This window comes from Macaca thibetana, chromosome 1, assembly GCF_024542745.1.
Source record: "Macaca thibetana thibetana isolate TM-01 chromosome 1, ASM2454274v1, whole genome shotgun sequence".
NCBI classification, from domain to species: domain Eukaryota; kingdom Metazoa; phylum Chordata; class Mammalia; order Primates; family Cercopithecidae; genus Macaca; species Macaca thibetana.
In genome coordinates this window covers 88,581,178-88,605,546 of record NC_065578.1, presented here as the reverse complement: position 1 = coordinate 88,605,546, position 24,369 = coordinate 88,581,178, and the positions used below count along the sequence as shown (strand labels likewise).

General features: G+C 38.5%; 1 protein-coding gene across 2 annotated transcripts; it reads right to left on the bottom strand.

Annotated features, from left to right (window-relative positions):
• Positions 1–238: 238 nt before the first annotated feature.
• GBP6 (guanylate binding protein family member 6) lies at positions 239–21,049 on the bottom strand. 2 transcript variants are annotated; one of them, XM_050806484.1, is made up of 11 exons: positions 20,812–21,049; positions 16,181–16,393; positions 15,229–15,356; positions 8,999–9,108; positions 8,598–8,794; positions 6,277–6,522; positions 4,929–5,209; positions 3,997–4,209; positions 2,976–3,078; positions 2,460–2,653; positions 239–1,471 (listed from the first exon to the last, which is right to left on the bottom strand). In XM_050806484.1, the coding sequence occupies exons 2-11, from the start codon at positions 16,368–16,370 to the stop codon at positions 1,232–1,234; spliced, it is 1,902 nt and encodes a 633-aa protein (XP_050662441.1). In that variant the 5' UTR covers positions 16,371–16,393; positions 20,812–21,049; the 3' UTR covers positions 239–1,231. The 2 variants fall into 2 exon arrangements, with proteins under 2 accessions (XP_050662441.1, XP_050662450.1); XM_050806493.1 differs by lacking the exons at positions 15,229–15,356; positions 16,181–16,393 and having other exon boundaries at positions 20,812–20,880.
• Positions 21,050–24,369: the final 3,320 nt, after the last annotated feature.

Sequence of the window (24,369 nt, the reverse complement as noted above, 5' to 3'; positions counted from 1 at the left end):
ACACCTTAACACTTGAATTCAGAGAAAGGAAGTAGAGGCTACTGTAGCTGAGATTTCAAAGGCCACAGAAAAGTGTATGCCTTAGTCTCAAAACAAATAGAAGCAATCGAAAACCAAGCCAAAAGGAAAACAAGAATAGGATTCAATTTTTTTGCATTCTAGTACTCAGATCTTAGTCTTAGACCCCTCATTGGGCTGGCTGATAGAATTCCTAGAAGCAACAAGCAATTTCATCATCTGATAGCCAGTTTCACTATGTTTTTATTGTTATCATTATCAGCATTGTCTCTTACATTTTCTTATTTATTTCTGAATAAGTAAAATAAGATTTCTTTACAAAATTCAAGAGTTTAAAGTGAGGAGTATGTGTTCCTTCAACCCATACATTCAACTGGTTCTTCCCAGAAGGAGCCTATAATAATAGATTTTCGTTAATCTTTCCAGAGATATCTTTGCATGCTCACATATAATAATTGCATTTTTTCATTGGTGATAAAATAATCTACATTGCTTTACAACTTGTTTTTTTTCATTTTTCAATTAACCATTCTTTACTGGTACAAATAGAGCTTCACTGTCAATTTGTTTACTGGCTGTATAATATTCCAGTACATGCACATACTAAAATTTATCTTACCAATCTTATTTGAAGAACATTCAAGTACATTCCAATATTTTGCCATTAAAAGCAATGGCCCAGTGGACCTCTTGTATGTAAATGATTTTTCAAAATTATATTTCCTAAAAGTGAACATAGTTTTTCAAAGTGGGTATGGATCTCTTCTATCTCATGTGGGCCAGGCACTGATATCCTCTAACCAGCACTTTTTATGTTTAAAACTTTGCTAAATGAGGACTGGGCATTGTGGCTCATGCCTGTAATCCCAGCACTTTGGGAGGCCGATGCAGGCAGATCATTTGAGGTCAAGAGTTCGAGACCAGCCTGGCCAACTTGGTGAAAACCCATCTCTACTAAAAATACAAAAATTAGCTGGGTGTGGTGGTGTGCACCTATAATCCCAGCTACTAAGGAGGCTGAAGCAGGAGAATCTCTTGAACCCAGGAGGCAGAGGTTGCGGTGAGCCAAGATTGTACCACTGCACTCCAGCCTTGGCGACAGAGTAAGACTCTGTCTGAGAAAAAAAAAAACAACTTTTCTGAATGAAAATGAAAAACATACAGATCAAGATCAAAAATAGTCCAAAGCATATATGTACAATCTATAATATCCTTAAAAGAGGAGCTTATGTTTTTTAAAGAGTGAGCTCACACCTTTGACAACCTGACCAATTAATTTAGCAGGAGCAGACAATATTGAAGTTAGCTCATCGCCAAGTTTGTCCAAGGTTCGTGCAATCCAGGGAGTATCATCATTTTTTGTAGTATCAATCACATGTTTTAATTGATTTATCTCTGCATTCATCTCCTCAGATTTCTTCTTAAATCCTTCATCAAGCAAATCTTTTTGGACCTAAAGAAAATGTAGGAAGGAAAGTAAATTTTTAAAAATCCCTATTCTCTTAAGACTTACATTTTGTATTTAAGACCAGTGTGAAACTTTCTTTATTTTACTCCTAAAAACATTTTATCAATGATTAGAGGAGACTTTGGACTTACATTGTGAGGAAGCATAGTTTACAACTTTACTAATATTCACCCACATTATGGTTTTGCTATGGTGCTAACTCAGGTATGAGGACAAATTCTACATGTTCCTGCCCAAAAGATGCCAGTTGGGAGGTAGCCATTGGTCTGATTGCATAAATTCTCAGTCCCAATTGGGCAGCATGGTCACCCATATTGTAGGAATGAAAGGAACTTATAAGCTGATGCAGAAATCCCTTATGAGAGAACTTTCAGATGGACAACGCAAGAATTCTCCCTACACTGTGTGCTAATTTGGGCAGGCTACCCACACAGGGTAACAACTGCAGCAAGTTTCCCTTTTCTGTCCTTTTAAGTCCGGAAATTTCTGAGAGTTGTACGTCAGCATAGATCCACCTCAGGGTGTTTGGGTGGTAGTAGAGCTCCTGGTAATATGTGCTTGGTGAAGGAAACCAGTTGCCGTTCACATCTAATACACTGTGTGGAATGTATGTTTAACCTCTTGAGATTACTTTTAAAATCTCCCCAAACAGCAGCTCATATAAACCATATTTATATTCCCCAAGGACTTGTAGGGATCATACTCAACCTTACCTCTCCAGAATCTAAGTATAGAGAATATAGAGAAGAATTCCAAGTCTTACTGAAACAATAAAACACACACACACACACACACACACACACACAGAGAGAGAGAGAGAGAGAGAGAGAGAGAGGATTCAGGGCTTTTAGTGACTCCCAAGCAGCAAATGGTGATGTGCTTCCTTCCAAGATGCTGCTGTAACCTTCACCAGCCCTTCCTGAGGTACCTGGGCAAGGACCGTCTGGCCCGCTGAGGCCAAGGGCAGACTTACCTTCAGCTTGTGCTCCAGCATCATATTCTGCTCTCTCAGGAGGTGTTCTCTCTCCATCTGCAGCTTCTCCTTCAGCTGGGCTATGTTTTCCTTGAGACTCCTCTCTTGAGCCTCCATCTGTTGCTGCTGCTCCTGTAATTTCTGTTTTAAAAGTTCCTGTTCCTTCTCAGCTGCCTCCTTCTTGGCCCGATCCACTGCTCCATGAAGGTATTAGAAAGAAGAAAATAATAGGTGAAGATTCATCTCCACTTTTCTGAGCTCAGAGACTAAACCAAATCTGAAAGGCAGGGTGAGAAATCACAGAATTTACCCAGGTCCACACCATTAAGAGCACATTTGAGAATGTGATGGGAAAGGCTCTGCCTGTCTGGCTGAGGTACAATCATAGCTCCCCTTGTTATTTTCAGATTTAGCAGAGTGTGTGCTCCACACAAGAGGAAATTCCTCATTTTGGATCTGTTAGAGGGCATTGTATAAACATAGCCCTCCTGCTGTCAGCTGAGCCCTGCCCCATACCTGCTACTGCCTTCTCTCTATCAGTGAGGGCTTTATCCGACTGCAAGATGGATTTCTCTATCACTACCTGTGACTCCAGGAACCTCTGGAAGACCTCTTTTGCCTATGGAAGCAAGAAAAAGCACTTAGATTTCTTTGAAAATCGATGTTCTGGGCATTAGTGTTGCAAAAACAATTATGGTCTTGTAACTTTTGCTTGATGCCTAAAATTCTAAAGTGGCCCCCTACAAAGTGTGCAGGCTCTTAAGTGTGACCAGAGCCCCTCCTCAACTCCTGCTTCCTGTCGCCCTCCCGTGCCTCTCCCACAGCTATAATATCTCCCTGTACCTGCTTTGGGTTCTGGCCAGGCAGAACTATGTGCACAGGTGTACAAACTCCCAATCTCTGATGCTTATATATGGTTGTCTTCCAGTGTACATTGCTGCCTCTAACCTATGCTTTTGCTTTCTCCTGCCACTTGCTGGCTACAACTTTAGGCAAGTTATGTAATCATCCTTGGGTACTAAGTTCAGATCTGTAAAATTTCCAAAATAAGGGTGCTTCTTAAAGTCATTAGGAAGATGAAATTAAAATGTCTAGGGAAGAGTTTAACAGTACACTGTAGGTAATAACAGCTCATTGTGAGTTAGTTGTATTACCATCACCTAGGTGGTGGTAATAAACACCAGGTCGGTAGCCCATTTTCCACAGGTCCGTAAATGTCATTACTCTGTATGCAATTGTCTATTTATTTCATACTCTCTCATTTTTATCAGCTTTGAATGCAAAGATTCTACTTTAACCACGCAAATCACCAGCTCTTGGCACATGACTAATTTTCGTTCTGTCTCTCCTGGATTTCTGAATACTATATTCTTTGTTTGGGGATAAAAATTTTTATTCTAGGAAATAAGTGACAAATAGTGTACATTGAAAGCTAAGGCGTTATGCTATCCCTCTGCTCTCTTATTACCCACAGCTGGTGCCAAAGACTCCATTCACTCTATCCTATAAACTTCCCCATGTTCCCCTTATTCCTCACCTTTACTCCTTTCCTGGGGACTTGCCAATAGTCTTGTTCAATCTTTTCCTTTGTTTCCATGTAGAGCTTGTGCCCTCCAGGAACAGAGAAACTTCCTGCTGAGATACTTTCCATTAGGCCCTTTGAGAGCTCATTGAGTTTAGCCTGGCAGCACTGAACAGAGGACTCTTCATTCTGCAGCAAGAACTCCCCCTTCTTATTCATTGTGATTTCCTGCAAGGGAAATGTAGAGAGATGTCACCAGAAGAAACATATGGAGGAGATGAAATTCCGAAGAATCTGGTAGAAGAGTCAATCTAACTGTGGTCCTCATGAGAAAAACTTTCTAGTGGAGTAGATGTGGAATCAGAAACACAAAATTTCATATATTCACAATGCTAAAAATTCTATTCAAGGCTATGGAAAAGTTCATTAACCTTCCTGAGCTTCAGGTTCTTCATCGGTGACATGATGGGACTACATCCCATAATCTCTATGGTTTGTTGCAGCGGTAGCATCCTGTGCTCCTGTCCTCAGTGGTACAAGGATACAAGAAGGAGCAATGTAAGTTAAACAATGGCCCGGAATGAAGATCTGGTAAGAGAATCTTTGTTTTCTGGGAAAGGTAGACTATGCACAGAAAAATTGCACCGCTCAGGGATGACTTGTGCGTGTTCAGAGCAGGCCAGGAATCCTTAGAAGTGTTCACTTAAGGAGGATCTTAAGGGATCTGTATTGATTTTTACCTCAGTTATCAGAAGGTTTTCTGGTTAAGTGCTTAAGGTTTGGGGAGATAAAAGAGGGATATGTAGTCTTTTGAAACTCTATCCCTCATGAGAATCCATGATAAGTTATTCCTCAGTGACAGATGAGCATTGGTGTCAATAAAGGCAAGTATAGGCTTCATTCTTCAAGGGGAAGGATGATGAACAGTAATGACTAAGGCAAATTACCACGAGCTTCTTCTGGAATTCCTGGTTTTCATCCTTGAAGGAGTGCTCCATGAAGACTGCAATGGCTTCCCTCTCACAGGCCGCATGCACGTCCAGCAGCTCCTGGAGCGTGTCTGTGGGGAGCTTCACTCGCTGGGCCATCTGCTGGCTGTAGTAGTCGGCTGCCCTCTGCATGGCAGCTGAGTTCTCACGCTGGGCCAGAGTTATCACTGCATTCTCCAGACAAGGCACCGCTCCACTGTTGATGGCATCTACGTAAGTCACTGCCAGAGTTCCCAAACCTAAATGAACCAGGAGATTTAGGGGCTAAATATGAAATTAAAGCTCAATGGGATCCTAGGCTACATTTCTGAGCACACACACACACGCATGCACACACACACATGTGCACACATGCAAACACATACACCCACATCCCTACCTCCTTCTGCTATTATCACTGTTATTTTCATAATGACTCTTCATTTTTATGGATCACCAGTCCACAGTGCTAAAAAATTTAAATATTTACTTTATCTAACATACTAGAGGGTATACAGGAAGTACAAATTCTCATTTAAAAATTAGAAGAAAAGTAGTTTACACAGATAAAATGATGAGGCAGGGTAAATCATATCGCATTTATTCCTAATTCTGAAGCTACCAATGTATTTTCAGGGAATTATGGGCTAATGTTTATTTATTTATAGGCTTTTTTTTTCCTTTTTTTTTTTTTTTTGAGGCCCAGGCTGGAGTGCAGTGGTATGATATTGGCACACTGCAACCTCTGCCTCCTGGGCTCAAGTGATTCTCCTGCCTCAGCCTCCTAAGTAGCTGGGACTACAGGCATGTTCCACCATGCCCAGCTAATTTTTGTATTTTTTGTAGAGATGGGGTTTCACCATGTTGTCCAGGCTGATCTCAAACTCCTGAGCTCAAGTGATCTGCATGTCTCTGCCTCCCAAAGTACTGGGATTATAGGTGTGAGCCACCACCCCCAGCCTTCTAGAGGTTTTTAAACTTCAACATATCTTTTGTATTCTCTTTGCAAAGAATATTGAACATATAAGACTTACCCTGAGAAAATATTATATGTCTGTTTTTATATTCAGTTAGCTATTTTATCAGCAGAGGATTTTTTTTTTTCAGATATGAGGAAGTCACAGATATCAGTGACAGAGTTTGCAATATTGGAGAGGAATTTGTAAATTGCAGTAAGTGTGATAATTATACACATTTCTTCATTGAGTGTGGATACCTGTATACACATAATTCTTCTATATGGAATCTAACAAAAATTCTGAGAAACACATTATACAATATATTCAACACACTTGAGGCAACATAGAAATGTAAAAAGGAGACTCACGATTCCCAGTGACTGTGATTCCCTCCCTGAGGGTCTTGGTTCTTGCATGGGTGAAGATGTAAGAACAGAAAATGTTTGTTTGTTCCTGGAATTTGGGATCCAGTTGCTTTTCTGCCACCTTCTCGATATTGGCTAGAAGGTCTTTGTCATGTGTTGGCCGGTCAAAGACAAAACACTTCCGTTTTGGAAAGAAATGCCTGATGCACTCCCTGGGCAAATTGGATGTTTGAACTTTGGGATTCTTGCCTGAAGGAAAAGAAAAACGGAGAATATAGTGACAACAGTCTTGGTATAGGGAGCTAAAGGTATTTTTCACAGGGTTTATTGTCTTTTTGCCATCTTCTAGGCTTACAGACCTCCTTTAACATAAACGTTCAATACTTCTGTACACATGAAACTTGCACCAGTGATAAAATGCTGGCAGGAAACTTTGGGAGATATCTGATCCAAGTACAAACAAAACCCATGGCTAGTATCTGTGGATCTGAACATAGTGCCGAGTATAAAGTAATTGTTATGAGATGTTTACTAAATGAATGCCTGAATTAATGAAATATCAAATGTAAATTTCTTGTCCACTTCATTCCATGTAGAAACTGAGCTGTGGGACCAAAAAGAAGAGCCAGAAATAAAGTATCCTGGATAAATATTATAAATAGCAACATTCGGTATAGTAAAAAAGATAGCATGATTATTTTAGAAAACCACAAGGATGCTAAAAGAATTTGTATAGTGTTAGCTATTTTTTAGCAAAATCCTCTGAAGACTAAATGTAACAAGAAAGTAATCTTGTTTTGTTTTTTCGAGATGAGGTCTTCCTCTGTTACCCAGGCTAGAGTGCAGTGGCAAAATCACGACTTACTGCATCCTTGATTTCCCAGGCTCAAGTGATCCTTCCACCTTAGCCTCTTTAGTAATTGAGAATACAGGTGTGCACCAAGACACTAGCTGATTTGCTCTAGTTTTTACAGAGACAGGGTCTCACTATATTGCCCAGTCTGGTCTCAAACTCCTGAGTTCAAGTAATCCTTTCACCTCTTCCTTCCAAAGTGCTGACACTACAGGTGTGAGTCACCGTGCCCAGCCAAGAATGTAGTTTTAAGATAATCATCACTTCTCTATAAACTCTTAAGAGAAAAAGACATATTCAATTTGACAGTGTTGCTCTTCTGCCTATGAATTTTTAAGAAATGTTTCAAGAAAGCATAAATAGAAAAATGAAAGCAACAATGAGTACACTGGAATTGATATTTCTCATCAGGTTTTATCAGATACACACTCAGATAAATGTAACCCATTGAAACAATTATTATGAATTCTAGCATGGACACATATGTTGGGTTTAAGAGAAAAATCATAACATAGAAAGTAAAATGAATATTCCAACAATTATCAGAAATTTTGAAAAGGCACAAATTATAAAGACACATGCTTCTTCAAGTGACTTTAGAACACAAAATCATTTTTGTAGATGATATAACTATACAGGTATTGAAAAGTTATATCCTTCCATGATAAGAATAATATCCGTGTAGCATGTTGATGTAGTCTGGTATCCCCTCCAAATCTCATGTTGAAATGTGACCCCCCCATGTTGGAAGTGGGCCAAGTGGGAGGTGTTTGGGTCACAGGGGCAGATTTCTCATGAATACCTTGGTATCATCCTTATAGTAATGAGTTCACACAAGATCTGCTTGTTGAAAGTCTGGGACCACGCCCCTCTGTTTTTCCCTTTCTCACCATGTGACACATCAGCTGTCCCCTTCACCTTCTGCCATTAGTGAAAGCTTCCTGGGGTCCTGATTAGAAGCAGATGCTGGTGTCATGCTTGTACAGCCTGCAGAACTATGAGCCAAGTAAACTTATTTTCTTTATAAATTACCCAGGCTCAGGTATTCCTTTATAGCAATGCAAAGTGGACTAACACACACACATATTTTTATTAGATAGGCTTTTCTTTGTAATTTCATGTCTAACAATTATCTGGTCAGTCATTTTCTAAACACAGAAAAGCAGAGGGGAAAACAGGGATCACAAGCATCTTGTTTTTAGAAAGTCTTAGCACCCGTTGTAATCTGAATGCTAAAGTACTAATTGTACAAAGAACAAATCTGTCTTGAATAATTTATCTGCACTTTAGACTCTACTTTTCTTAAGTGAACTAGGCTCCATTCCTAGAGCTCGTCAACATACCCCTCAGTCCCCATTTCTACAGACCTCAATCTAGTCTCAAATACAAATGAAACCCAAGAGATGACGGGCAGTGTTTAGCAGATCACACACCCACTGGACCACCCACAACCCAGGCCACCTGCTGATACCTTGAATCAGCTTCAAGGCGTTCTCCAGGTACTCATCTTCTGTGATAGGGTCACCATTCAACTTCAGCTCCAGAGTGAAATCCCGTACAGTCCAAATAAAGTCTGGAAAGAAACTCACGAACTCTGTGGAATCTTCTACTCCATCAGGCCTTGGGTTGGACTTTGCCTTAATGAGTTCTGTGAGCTCCGTCACATAACTAGGACTTAGGTAAGGAAAAGCAACTGTCTGCCCACAATTCACACATTTCTTTTATAAAAATATTATAAACACTGTCTTTTGTCTTGGGTTCCCTGTGCTGCACCAAAGGTAATTAAATTAAAGGGAAGGAGGAAATGACTGGATCTCCATTCCTATAACGTCAATGAAACTTGGTGATTCTGTTCTATTCCTGGAAGGATACTGCAGCTGCTCCAGGGCCTGGTGGTTGATGGTGCTCATGCTGTTGTAGACGAAGGTGCTGCACAGGAGCACAGCCAGGGCAAAGATCCAGGAGTCATTCTTAGGGTCACCCTAAAAAGCACATTAGAGCAAAGGACTTAGGGGTGTAGTCTTTAGAAATTCACAGAGACATTTATTTTGTCAGTCTTTCATTTATGATTTCAGCTAATGTACTTGCTGTACAAAGAAGATAGACATGAATGTAAACAACAGTTTGACAGTACAATATGTCTTCTAATCACAATTTCTTTACATATAAAAGGATTCTAATCTTCATAGGGTTTTTCTTTTCCTCAATTGGATGAAATAACATGCATATATGAAAAACTACTAAACTATCTGGTTCTCAGTTGGATATTCATGATGAGTGTTAACGCTTCTTCAGTCTACCCATATTTATTGGCCATGCATCATGTAACAAAACCATACCATAGTATGCATAACTGGGGATTGTAATTATATTCAATTAAATTCAGCAAACACTTACAGGAAACTGAAGAATGCTTCTCACTGTTCTTACGTTTAGAAAAGCAAATTTAATAAATTTACTCTCAAGATGACTATTTCAAAGTTGTGACAAACATTCATAATGATGAATTCAATAAAAATGACAATATTTATAAAGAGATAACATCTTAGTAATGTACATAAGAAGTGGAACCCATAGCTATAATGTTAAATTAAAAATTACAAGTCTATCCTAGAAGATAAGAGCTATGAAAATTGAAGAAAGTATATGTGGTATGAAGGCTTCCTGGAAGTTGTGAGCTGAATGTTAAAGAATTGATAGAGGCCGGGCGCGGTGGCTCACGCCTGTAATCACAGCACTTTGGGAGGCTGAGGCGGGCAGATCACGAGGTCAGGAGATCGAGACCATCCTGGCTAACACTGTGAAACCCCGTCTCTACTAAAAATACAAAAAATTAGCCAGGCGTAGTGGTGGGCGCCTCTAGTCCCAGCTACTCGGGAGGCTGAGGCAGGAGAATGGCATGAACCTGGGAGGCAGAGCTTGCAGTGAGCCGAGATCACACAACGGCACTCCAGCCTGGGCGACAGAGGGAGACTCCGTCTCAAAAATAAAAAAGAATTGATAGAATGTGGATTCGAAGAAATGAAGGTGATTCTGCAAGTAGAAAGACCCACAGAAACAAAATTAGAGACTGTAGATTTCAGGAGTCTTTGCAATAAGAATAGAGTTTATTGGTCTGACTGAGCAGAGGGTAAGTGCAGAAGATAAGACCGAATAGGGAGCTCCAGTACCGGGTTGATTAAGGACACTAAATGTCAGGCTAAATTTGTTTTATAAATTAGAGCATGTCTAAATTATAGATAGTCCAGGAATTATTTCTACCCTAAAAAGCATGTGTAACTGGTTCCTAAAGCAAATACAAAAATTGAGATCTAGAGATTTCTACATGATTCCAGGAGATTTTATATGGGATTTTGGAGGTAGGAAGAATAGCCTATTCATTACTTATGTCCCCCAATCCCTAATTTTTAAAAAAGTAATCAATGAGGATTCTTCTTAGAAGTGGAATTCGTGACAAACAAACTATTTAGACAGGAGAATATTACCGTTTGATAGATTACTTTAAAGTACCTATAAAAATCCCAAAGGCATTTTGTTTATTATTATTTTTTTGTAGAGATGGGCTTTCACTATGTTGCCCACGGTGGTTTCTAACTCCTAGCTTTAAGTCATCTCCACTGTCTCAACCCGGCCCCAATAATATTCTTAAATAAATATAAAAAACAATCCTAAAATTAACACAGAATCACAAAATGCCCTGAATAATCAAAGTAATCTTGAACCAGAAAAACACAGCCTGGGGCATTATATTTCTTCATTTCAATATATATTGCAAAGTCACAGTAGTCAAAATAGTATGATACTGGCATGAAAACAGACATAGAGATCAATGGAACAGAATAGACAACGCAGAAATAAACATACATAACAGTGAACTCATTTTTGACTAATGTGCTGAGAACATACATTGAAGAAAGGATGGTCTCCTCAATAAATGGTGCTGGGAAAACAGATATCCACATGTATGCAGGAGATCTATATTTGATCCTATTGCCTACCATACACAAAAACTACTGAAAATGGATTAAAGACTTAAATGGACAGCCAGAAACTGGATCCAGAAATCTCACTACTGTGTATACATCCAAGGAAAATGAAATGACTATGTCAAAGAGATATCTGTTCTTTTATATTTATTGCTGTACTATTCACAATAGCCAAGGCATGGAGTTAACCTGTTTCCATCAACAGATGAATGAATTTTTAAAAATGTGAAATCTATATACAATGAAATACTATTAAGCCTTCAAAAAGAAGGAAATCCTGTCATTGGCAACAACCCGGAGGAATCTAGAGGACGTTAAGCTAAGTTAAATAAACCAGGCACAGAAAGACAAACACTGCATGATTTTACTTACATGTGAAATCTAAAAGAGTTGAACTCATAGCAGTAGAAAGCAGAATGATGGTTACGAGGAGCTAGTGGAGGGGGGAAAAGGAAGGTTGGAAAATGTTAGCTAAAGGACACAAAATTTTAGTTATATAGAAGAGGGAAAAAAAGATATGAAGCCATAAAAATACCAGAAGAATACACAGGGAAAAAACTTGACGTTGGTTTGGGCAATGATGTTTTTAGATATGACACCAAAAGCACAGGTGACAAAAGCAAAATTAGACAAGTGGGATTGCATCAAATTAAAATGCTTCAGGTAACAAAGGAAACCAGCAGCAGAGTGAAAATGCAACCAAGGGAAAGGGAGAAAAATATTTGCAAACCATATATTTGATAAGAGGTTAATATCCAAAGTATATAAGGAACTTATATAACTCAATAGCAAAAAAAAATAAAACCTCATACCTCATTTAAAATGAGCAAAGGTGCTGCAATAACTTGCATGCATGTGTCTTTATAATAGAATGATTTATGTTCCTTTGGGTATATACCCAGTAATGGGATTGCTGGGTTCAATGGTAGTTCTGTCTTTAGCTCTCTGAGGAATTGCCATACTGTCTTCCACAATGGTTGAACTAATTTACACTTCCACTAATGGTGTAAAAGCCCACAGCCTCACCAGTATCTGTTATTTTTTGACTTTCTATTAATATCCTATTCTGACTGGTGTGAGATGGTATCTTACTGTGGTTTCCATTTGGATTTCTGTAATGATCAGTGATATTGAGCTTTTTTTTCATATGATTGTTGGCCACATGCATGTCTTCCTTTCATTACAGCACTATTCATAATAGCAAAGACATGGAATCAACCTAAATGCCCATCAGTGATAGCCTGGATACATAAAATGTGGTAAGTAAACACAATAAAATACTATGCAGCCACAAAGAAGAACAAAATCATGTCCTTTTCAAGGACATGGATGGGCCTGGAGGGCATTATCCTTAGCAAACTAAAGCAGGAATAGAAAACAAACACTGCATATTCTCACTTGTAAGAGGGAACTAAATGATGAGAACATACAGGCACATAGAGGGGAACAACACACACTGGGGATTATGGGAGGGTGTGGGAGGGGAAGAAGGAGAGAAGCAGGGAAAATAACTAATGGACACTAGGTTTAATACCTGGGTGATAAAATAACCTGTACAACCAACTCCCATGACATGTTTATCTATGTAACAAACTGTACATCTTGCACATGTACCCCTGAAGTTAAAATAAAGATTAAAAAATGAGTAAAGAACCTGAATACACATTTCTCAAAAGAAGACATACAAATGACCAATATGTATATATAAAAGGGTATAAAATTGCTAATTATCAAGGAAATGCAAATTAAAACAAAAATAAGATATCACCTGACATATTTAAGATGGCTATTTCCAAAAGAATTAAAAATAACAGTTATCAGCAAGAATATAAAATAAGGGAACATTTGCTGTTTTTTGGAGTGTAAATTCATGCAGCTATTATGGAAAAAGTATGGAGGTTCTTCAAAAAATTAAAAATAGAACTACAATGTGATCCAGTAATCTTACTTTTATGTATAAATCCAAATGAAATTAAATCAATATTTTAAAGAGATATCTGTACTTTCATATTCATATTTATATTTAAATATGGAAGTATGAATATTTAAATATATCCATAATAATTGCAGCATTATTCAAAATAGCCAAGATATGGCAACTACCTGAATGTCCATCAATAGACGAACAGAAAAAGAAAACATAGAGTACGTGTATGTGCATTGTATTAGTCCATTCTCATGCTGCCCAATAAAGACATACACGAGACTGGATAATTTACAAAGGAAAGAAGTTTGACTCACAGTTCAGCATGGCTAGGGAGGCCTCAGGAAACTTACGATCATGATGGAAGGGGAAGCAAATACATCCTTCTTCACATGGTAGCAGGAGAGAGAAGAATGATAGCCAAGTAAAGGGGGAATCCCCTTATAAAGCCATCAGCTCTCATGAGAAATTACTCACTATCATGAGAATAGCGGGGGGAAACCACCCACATCATTCAATTACCTCCCACCGGGTCCCTCCCACGACATGTGGGGATTATGGGAACTACAATTCAAGATGAGATTTCGGTGGGGACACAGCCAACCCATCCATAGCATGCATATATATATTTATTGAATATTGAATATTATATATATAATATATATATATTCAATCTCAAAAAAGGGAATTTTGTCATTTGCAACAACTTAGATGAACACCGAGGTCATTAGGCTGAGTGAAATAAGTCAGACATAGAAAGACAAATACTGCATGATCTCACTTATTTGTGGAATCTAAAATAGTCAAACTGTCAAACTCATAGCTGCAGAGTGGAATAGTGGTTGCCACGGGCTGGGGATGGGAGAAATGAAGAAATGTTAGTCAAAGAGTATAAAATTTCAGTTATGCAAGATAAATAAACTCTGGAGATCTACTGTACAGCAGTGTGACTGTAACTAACAATACTATATTGATTGTGACCTTAACTTCTGGTAAGAGGACAGATCTTAATTATTCTTACCACACCAAAAAATAAAAAAAGGGCATAGAAAAAAGAAAATGGTAACTATGTGAGGTAATGGCTATATTATTGGCTTGATCGTGGTGATCATTTCACAGTGTATACACATATCAAAACATCAAGTTGTACAGCTTAATTATATACAATTTTTATTTGTCAATTATACAACACTAAAGCCGAAAAATAAACAGAATTTCCAATGCCTGTTTGGGCAAAAATAAAGTGTATGTGTATAGAAATTTAGAAACTATTCCCAAATAAGTCTCAAACTAAGACAAAAAAAGAGAGAAATTATTTATTTCACCCATTCATAAGAAGCTAAATACCAAAAATTCATCTTATAATGTTTATTGTAGGAAGAACAAATACTTTTACATGAGGAGCACAATCAGAAGTGTCTCAAAGCCTTCCAGAATGCTCTGTGGGTGGCTGATGAGCTTTATCATGAGAAATATAAACTGAACTCTCTTAATTTCAACCCTCAAATGTACTCTTCACGTGGTAGCTCAGAAGGTGGGTGAGAGGCCTTTCCTCATCTCCTGAGATTGGAGTCAATACCTCTTCTCTTTCTTATCAAGGCACTGTTATACACAACTGTACGTGGTGAAAGCTGTGAGGTGCTGCCTGGATCACAGGTGTCAGCTCTCTTAATGAGAGAGTTTTCCAGGACAGACTTCCAGTGATTGACTAGCACCAGGGATGAAGGCCTAGCACCCTTGTCCCAAAACATGGTAACTCAAAAGGGCCATTCCAGCCACAGAGCTCCCTGTGGAATTGACGGAGGGCAGGGACTGCATTGCATTCCAATCTCCTCCCTCTCAGCAACCTGCTTCTTTCCCAATCACACTACACCCTGAGGGCTCTTTGTGGGCAGGACCTTTACTTTGTTCACCAATGTCTATGCTACTCAGCCCAAAGGCCTGGAACTCAACTGCTTAACAAGATTTTATGAAATTGAATCAAATCATTCACCACTGTGCCAAGAAATAAAAGAATGTTTTACCTAATATACCATGATATCTAATCTTGTCTGGAAGTGTGACTCAAACAGGTCAAAGTTTGCCTTATTCACTGTAGTTGGATTTCTAGTTTTCACAAACATATCACAACAATTAAATTACAAGGATCATGTCTGGAATAAAAAGAACCTGCCTATGACTCCCTGTCTTACCTTTTCCACATCGCCCAGACCCTCGGTGTCCAGAAGGACCAGGGTGTGGTTTGGCTTGGAGGGGTGGGGCACGCACCACATCCAGATACCCTTGGTTTCAGACTGCACCGTGGAGCCCAGAGGGAAGCCTGCAGGGAAGAGGAGGAAGCTAAGCATGGGGACAGCAGAGCAGCCAAGCAGCCCTGGGGCCACAGATTCAGACTGGTTGGATTGTAACTAACCCAGCATACAAGATGGTGCTTTCTGTATTTCCTCAAGAATGGCTTATTTTATGAATAATCTTTATAAAAAAACAAGGGACACTAAATGTGAGAATGATGCCAAGCAAGGATTCAAAATGGTGACAAAGAGGAATCTATGAATCAGACAAAATGTAGGTTACTAATAAAGGAACATCTTAAAAAGTGGTGGGGTTCAAAGTCAGAGAGGAGTGGGTTGAAGAAACACATGAGAAACAAACATGAGAAAAAAGACAAGAGAAAAAAAACTCAAAAAGGGAAATTGAGATCATTTTTTGCATTGAAATGTGGTTAAAAACTAAAACAAACACAAAAAACAGAAGTCGGTGGCCACGATGGGATGTGAAACTCAGGAAGAGTTTTTAAGATTATATAGATTAAAACATCTTCATATGTTGATGGGAATATTACATAAAGAAAGCAAAATACTTTGTGAGAGAAAGGAGACACAATTAGAGGAACCCAGGACTTGAATACACAAGGGAAGGCAGGATTCTGGGCACTAGTAATGGAGAGTTTCCTTAATTGGAATGAGGGAAAATATATGAGAACGGATTCTTGTAACGTAGCGGTTTGGTGGTAAGAATTAGAATGAGAAGGTTGGTTTATTGAAAGGAATTGGAGTCTACCTTCATGTGCCTGGGGTAGATAATGACGAAACTGAGATATAGCTGGAATCAAGCAACCGGCCTGTGTCCCAGGGTACCACTTACCATGATTCTGTCCTGCCAGATGGTTCATCAAATAGGATTTCCCTGTACGGTACAGTCCTACAATGGCCACCACCACCACTGGCTGAGAAATCTTTTCAAGAATCTGTATAGCTTGCTGGTTCACCAACAGCTTGTCATTGTTGTTTTCCACCAGGCAAATGGGGGCCAACATTTTGGGTCCAGATTCCATGGCAACTTCCAACCTAGAAGAGCCTCCCAGTAGAAATAACGTTACATTGTCATTCTCTGTCTCAGTGTTTCCCAAACACCCATCAACATAGGACTGATGAGACGTCTGTGTTTCTATTGGACAACATGTAATCTAGCATTAGCTGACTGCAGGGAAGGCTTCTTTTATCACTCTCCCAAATCTGTAATGATGTTAAGTGATGAAACATGGAACGTTATCTTCTTTAAAGTTTTATTTCAGTAGTAATATTAAAATCCAAGTAATTGTTACCATAATAGGGGGCCCACTAATAGTCTAAGTCCTGTGATGCATGCCTTAAGTATCTGATCTCACTGGCACAAAAATCTGCAAGTTAGAGATTATTATAGCCACGAATATGCAAATGATATCATGAGTCTTACAAAGGATGAATGCAGAAATCATATAACCAGGATTATGAACCTGGACAATTGAGTAAAATAGCAGGCTAGGAAGTTCTAAGCCCTTCTCTCCTTGGAGACATCACAAAACAACTTTAAAAAATGGCTAAAATGATCTTATAGGAGCTCTGGAAAACAGTCATAAGTCTACAGCAACCAGGCAAATGTCCAATATTTTTAAAAGGCACATTCAAAATGGTAGGAGATTCCATGGCATTTTGTTTGCCAATTCTACCCACTCCACTCAGTGACATGGTCTTAGTTTGGAGGAGGTGGTGTTTCACTTCCCAATTCCTTCCCTTGAAGTGGAGGGAGCAAAGACCTTATTTGTAACACACTAATCTGACTGGGAACTACCTGTTCTGCCTACCTTGGATTTCTGGTATGTCATACACAATGATTTCTGGCATCATACACAATAATTTCTTGTGTATGATACCAAAACCACTGAAAACAAGTGAAAAAAATTAAATACACCATACTTCATCTTAATTAAAAACTTTTGTGCGTCAAAGAACACTGTCCACAGAGTAAAAAGGCAACCTATGGAAAGGGAGAAAATATTTGCAAATCATGTTTCTGATAGAATACATAAAGAACTCATAAAACTCAATAGCAACAACAGCAAAAAAAAAAAAAAAAAAAAAAAAAAAAAAAAATTCAAAAATGGGCAGAGTAGACTAGATGTTTCTCCAAAGAAGAAATGGCCAATAAGCACATGAAAACACGCTCAACATCATTAATCACTAGGTAAATGAAAATCAAAACTACAATGAGGTAACATGTTAGACCCACCCATTAGGACTATTATTTTTTTTTTAAAGCCCAAAACCCCAAAACAGAAAATAGGTGTTAGCTAGGATGTTGAGGATTTGGAATCTGTGTGCACTGTCCATGGAACATAAACTGGTATTGTCCCTATGGAAAACAGTATGATGGCTCCTTGGAAAACCAAACATAGAATTAACATTTGATCAAGCAATTCTTCTACATATACACTCCAAAAAATTGAAGGCAGGGACTCACACAGATATTTGTACATCAATGTTTATGGCAGCATTATGCATAATAGCCAAAAAAGATGAAAACAACCCAAATGACTATCAAAAGATGAATAGATTAACAAAATGTTGTATATACCTACAACGAGCTATTATTCAGCCATAAAAATGTATGAAATTATGACACATGCTACAACATGGATCACCTTGAAGACATTATGCCAAGTGAAATATGCCAGACACAAAAGAACAAATATTATATGAGGTACTAGAATAATCAAATACATTGAGACAGAAAGTAGAAGTATAGCTACCATGGGCTGGGGGAGGAGGGAATGTAGAATTGTCATTCAAAGGTAGAAAGACTCAGTTTACATGATGAAGTTCTGAAGATGGCTGCACAACAATGTGAATATACTGTCACCGAAGTATATTCTTAATTAGTAAAATAATAATTTTATTATGTATATTTACCAACAAAAAAGAGAGGAAAAGACAAAAGCCTGGATAATCTGGCAACTTATTACTCTGTGTTATGCTACTGCAACCACTTATCTGTCAGAATAATTTACCTCAAAGACAATGGTTATGCTATAAGGTTTTTGATCAACAACCTGCAGTAACTTTTTAATGATCACCATATACTGAAACTTGTTCTCTAATGCATCAGTGTGACCTTATATGTTTGTCTTTTATCTATAGGTTTGGAAGAGTGATGGGAATAGAAGGGAGAAGGGAAAGGATCCACTGTGGGATGAGGAAACTCTGGAGAATACAGGCTATCTTTCCAAAAGGGAAGCAGGAGAATGTCCAGAATCTAAAGAATTCAAGTACAGGCTGAAGTACATAGCCTAGAAGGGTCAGGTTCTCTGCAATTTACTCCCACAGATAAGAATAAGAAAAAGAGTAAGAATAACAATACATATAATATTGCATATTATGGAGAGAGATAAATTATAGATATCTAGATAGATAGATAAATTATCTACATATATATTAATAGATAAGTTAGATTTCTTTTTGAGAGATAAAGTCAATGTCACTGTTGGGTGAATCGAGGTGAAAGGCATATGGGATTTAATTGTAATTTTTTTAGAGGTGAAGTTTAATTCCATAAATTTAGTATTGAAAGTACAATCATTCTGTAGATCTCCTGGCACATTTGTATTGCCATTGTATTAAAATTGTTTTCTATGATGTCTGTAATTCCTTGTAATCAGAAAAATGTAAAAATAATATTGTGTTCAAATGTCTCAAATACTCAGTTTTGTACTGATATGTCAAACATTCAAGATGCATCTAATGCCCATCAAAAATACCAGCTGTATCATTCACTACTTATGTGGCCTTGACCCAGGAGCTTCATCTAGCTGAGCCTATTAATTATAGGGGTCTGTGAGTTAAATCATACATCCAACCCGGAGGGTGTTTTGATAATAAAACAAGACATTGTAAGTTTATGTCTTTGCATAGCATGCAGCACAAAAAGAGGATTTCAGTAAATGTTGAATTAAATGGAGGTTAAGCTACAACAATTACAATAACAATTGGTCCATTAGATTATATATTTCAACAAAATAAACAAATTATAAATTACTAAGAAACAAAAACTACAAATAAATTTTCCACGAGAGCAAAACTGTAAAGTTCAAGCACGCTGTTGCTGTACAACCTGCTCTTGTCTGATTCTTCACTGAGGGGAGTAAGGAAAATGGAGATCAAACATGAGGTCCTGATTTCCACACTGAAATGCATTGTAATGTGATGTGTAACGTGTTCATCACATTATAGTGACTGCAGCTGTACGGTCCCTTCTTTAAAGTGAACAGTAAAGGAAGCTCTAGGAAGATGTGGCTGCTCCTGCAAACAACTTTATATAAACCAGGCCTCTGGTTTCTTAGCTGTGTGGGAACCACAGACCTTTTAACTTCTACTAAATGAAATACAGCTGTTCAATCCTAGTCAGGACTGGTTTTCAAACTCGGATGTACATAAGAATCACCTGATCACTCCGAGGATCGTTTCTTTTGCTGTGCAGAAGGTCTTTAATAAGCTCCCATTCTCAGCAAACTAACAAAGGAACAGAAAACCAAACACTACATGTTCTAATTCCTAAGTGGGAGTTGAACAATGAGAACAAATGGACACGGGGGGCTGGGGAGCACGGTGGGAAACTCACACACTGGGGCCTGTTGGTGAGTGGAGGGCAAGGGGAGAGAGAGCATTAGGACAAATACCTAATGCATGCGGGGCTTAAAACCTAGATGACGGATTGATAGATGCAGCAAACCACCATGGGACATGGTGGTTTAAAAAAAATCTTCTTTATTTTAAAAATAGTTTCTATTCTTCTTTAAAAAAAAAAAAAAGAAGAAGAAGAAGAAGAATCACCTGAGAGTATTGTTCAAACTCAGATTCCCAGACCTAAGTATCTATCTGTTTAGCAAGAGCTACAAGTGACTCTGATGTTCCTATGGGAAACTAACACTACACACACACACACACACAAACACACACAGAGTTTCAACTATGTAATTATTTTTAAGTAATAAAGACCAACGATGTGGGGCCTAAGTTTATTTCTACATAGAGATTTATAGAGCTCTTATTCTGAAGCTTTCCTAAGTGTGACCACTAGAAAGATAGAAAAGAAATTCTGCCTTCAGGTTAATTGCCTGGAATCTCCTTGTTCTCTGCATTCTGGGGCCTGCGACAGGGCCTGTTAGAGGTAGTCAGGCAGGCGCCCACCAGAGTTCTTTCCAGGCCACTCACTGCTGTCCTGAGTTGATGATCAGGGAGGAGCACACCCAGGGGGTCGCGGTGTGCCTGGCTGTCACCGCTCAGCTGTCACTGGTTCAAGTGGAGAGGCTGAGCTTCCCCAGAACTAAAGGCAGCCACAGACTCTTGCAGGCCAGGCAGCAGGCACCCTGACCTTCCTGCCCATTCCTCAGCTGCCACTCTGAATCAGAAACCAAGTCTTGAGTTAGGGACTAAGTTGCATTTAAGAGAACGTGAACATACCTGCCCTACAGCACCGCAGGTCCAAGAGCAGTTTTCAGTTGCCTCACTCACCTCTTGTTCTCTTTCCTCCTACTACTTTTCTGTTCTTTCCCTCCTTTATAAAAGGGAAAAAATGTTGAGTAAGCTAGTTGTTTTCCACAAATGGGGTGGTGCAGTAAAACTAAACTTGAAACTAAAATTAATCCATGCTATTATTAAAGTGTTAGCAGAGCCATGTCTGAATCATCTGATGTGAGTTTGAGGATGGGTGTTGGGTGCAGGGGTGAGAGGAGGTCAGAAAAAATCAGATGCTGCGCAGTCACACCTTAGCAAGCACAATCCTGCCAGCTTTCTTTTGTCTTCCCCATCTTGGAAGGCTTCACGGACTTTCTTCTTGATACCACTCCCAGGTGGCTTTAGTCTCCTCGGCACACAAGAAAAACAGGAAATCTACAGTAGTCACATAAGCAAAGCTTTAGAAACCAAGCATATTTTAAGTCTTTTTCTCATAGTGGGAATTCCTGAGTTCTGCGGTCTTTTGTTAGTGAAGAATTTTTGATATTTTAAATGTGTTCACACATGCACACACACACACACACAGAGACGGAGAGAGAGAGAGAGATCTAAAGATATTACTGGTGTAAGAAAAAGAATGAACCATGTCTTTTACAGCAACATGGATGGAACTGGAGGTCATTATCTTAGGTAAAACAACTCAGAAAGTCAAATACCACATTCTTACTCATAAGTGGAAGCTAAATAATCTGCATACATGGACATAGAAGGTGGAATGACATGCACTGGAGACTTGGAAAAGTGGAAGAGTCAGGGGTGGGTGGATGATGAAAAATTACTTAATGGGTAGAATGTACATTATTGGTGTAAGGGAAACAATAAATGCCCAGACTTTACTAGTTAAAAAAAAAAAAGGTATTGCAGGTCAGATTTCAGACCCCTGCAATAAAGTGAATATTGCAATAAAGCAAGTCACATAAACTTTTAGTTTCCCGGTGCGCATAAAACTTATGTTCATATAATGCTGTAGTCTACTAAGTGTGCAATAGCATTAAGTTTGAAAACAAAATTACATACCTTAGTTTAAAAATACTTTATGGCTGACAAATGCTAACAATCGTCTGAGCCTTCCACAAGTTGTATTCTTTTTGCTGGTGGAGAGTCTTGCCTCAATATTGATGACTGATCAGGGTGGTGGTTGCTGAAAGCTAGGGTGGCAATTTCTTAAAATAAGATGACAATGAAGTTTGATGCATAGATTGGCTCTTCCTTCTACAAAAGATTTATCTGTATCGTGAGATGCTATTTGATAGCGTCTTTCTTTCTTTCAAAATTGGTGTCAATCCTTTCAAACCCTGCTAAGCTTCATCAACTAAGTTGATGTAATATTCTAAATCCTTTTTGTCATTGCCACAATGTTCACAGCATCTTCACTGGCAGTAGATTCCATCTTAAGAAACCACTGTCTTTGCTCATCCGTAAGAATCAACTCCTTATCCTTTAAAATTCTCTCACAAGATTGCAGCATTTCAGTCATTTCTTCAGGCTCCACTTATAATTCTAGTTCTATGGCCATTTCCATCACATCTCCAGTTACTTCTTCCACTTATGACTTGAATCCCTCAAAGTCACTTATGGAGGCTGGAATCAACTTCTTCTAAGCTACAGTTAAGGCTGATATTTTGACCTTCTCCCGTGAATCATGAATGTTCTTAATGGCAACTAGAATGGTAAAGTTTTTTTCGGAAGGTTTTCAATTTTCTTTTCCCAGATCTATTGGAGGAATCACTGTCTATCCCTATCAGCTATAGACTTACAAAATGTATTTGTTAAATAAGAAATTGAATTGAGAATTGAAAGTTGAAATTATTTCCTGATGCATGGGCTACAGGATGGATGTTGTGTTAGTAGACACGAAAACATTAATCTACCTGTACATCTCCATCAGAGCTCTTGGGTGACCAGGTATATTGTCAATGTGCAGTAATATTTTGAAAGGTATTTTCTTTCTGAATAGTAGGTCGTAAGAGTGGGTTTCAAATATTCATTAAACCATACTCTATACAGATGTGCTGTCATTTATAGTACTGTACTTATAGAGCACAGGCAGAGTATGTTTAACATAATTTTTAGGGATCCTGGGATTTTCAAAACAGTAAATGAACATTGGATCCAACTTAAATTCACCAACTGCATTAACTCCTAACAAGAGAGTCAGCTTGTCCTTTGAAGCTTTGAAGCCAGGCATTGACTTCTCCTCTCAACCTATGAAAGTGCTAGATGGCATCTTTCTCTAATACAAGGCTGTTTCATCTACACTGAAAATGTTTTGTTTAGTGCAGCCACCTTCATCTATGATCTTAGCTATATCTTCTGGATAACCTGCAGCAGCTTCTACAACAGCACTTGCTGCTTCACCTTGCACTTTTATCTTATGAAGATAAGCTCCTTTCCTTAAACTTCATGAACAAAATTTTGCAGCTTCCTTGCCTCTCTCAACCTTTAGAGAATTGAAGAAAGCTATGACCTTGCTCTGGATTAGCGTTGGGCTTAAGGGAATGTTGTGGCTGTTTTGATGGATCACTAAACTTTCCACTGTTACTAAAGCTTTCTCCACTAACATTTTACTAATAAAATACCACAAAACCTTTCTTGCTATTTGCGATCAGGCTGTCTCATTTTCTCATCATTCGTGTGTTCACTGGAGTAGCACTTTTAATTTCCTTCAAGAACTTTTCTTTTTCATTCACAACTTGGCGAACAGCCACGGGAGGCCTCTCTGGGTTTTCTACATGCCTTCCTCACTAAGCTTAATCATTTTTAGCTTTTGATTTAAAGTAAGGGATTTATGACTTCTCTTTTACTTCAACATTTAGAGGCTATTGTAGGCTTATTAACTGTCCTAGTTTCAATACTGCTGTGTCCCAGGGAATAGGGAGGCCCAAGGAGAGGGAGGGTAGCAGGGGACGAGCCGTTGGTTAGAGCAGTCAGAACACATACAGTTTTAAAGTTTCTGTCTCATATGGATGTGGTTCATGGTGTATGGAAACAATTCCAATAGTAACACTAAAGATTACTGATTGCAGATCACCATAACAGATATAATAGTAATAAAAAGTTTGAAATATTGTGATAATTACCAAAGTGTGACACAGAGACTTGAAGTGGGCCCCTGCTGTTGGAAAGCTGAAACTGATAGACTTGCTCTACACAGGGTTGCCACAAACCTTCAATCTGTAAACACACAATGTCTGCGAAGTGCAATAAAGTGAAGTGCAATAAAATGAGGTCTACCTGGATGTATGTACTCATATATATACACATATATGTACACAAACACACACATATTTACATATAAATTTGTGGCACAATGAAATGTTTAGAGTTTATTTGAGGAAGAAAAAATTCATGAATTGGGAAGCACCAAACCCAAGGAGGTTTAGCATTAGGATGACCAAGTGTCAGAGGCAAGTATTTATAAGACAATTATGGAAGCAAAATAAATAAATTACTTTAGCAGTTACAGTATTGCTTTTAGTTTACCTTGCTGGAAAGTCTCTAGTC

Coding starts and splice junctions, on each gene's coding strand:
- GBP6 (XM_050806484.1), bottom strand. CDS start 16,370: ATGGAATCTGGACCCAAAATGTTGGCCCCCATTTGCCTGGTGGAAAAC. Junction 2,654..2,975: donor TAGAGAGAAGGCAGTAGCAG/GTATGGGGCAGG, acceptor TTCATGGAGCAG/TGGATCGGGCCAAGAAGGAG. Junction 1,472..2,459: donor TGCTGGAGCACAAGCTGAAG/GTAAGTCTGCCC, acceptor CATTTTCTTTAG/GTCCAAAAAGATTTGCTTGA.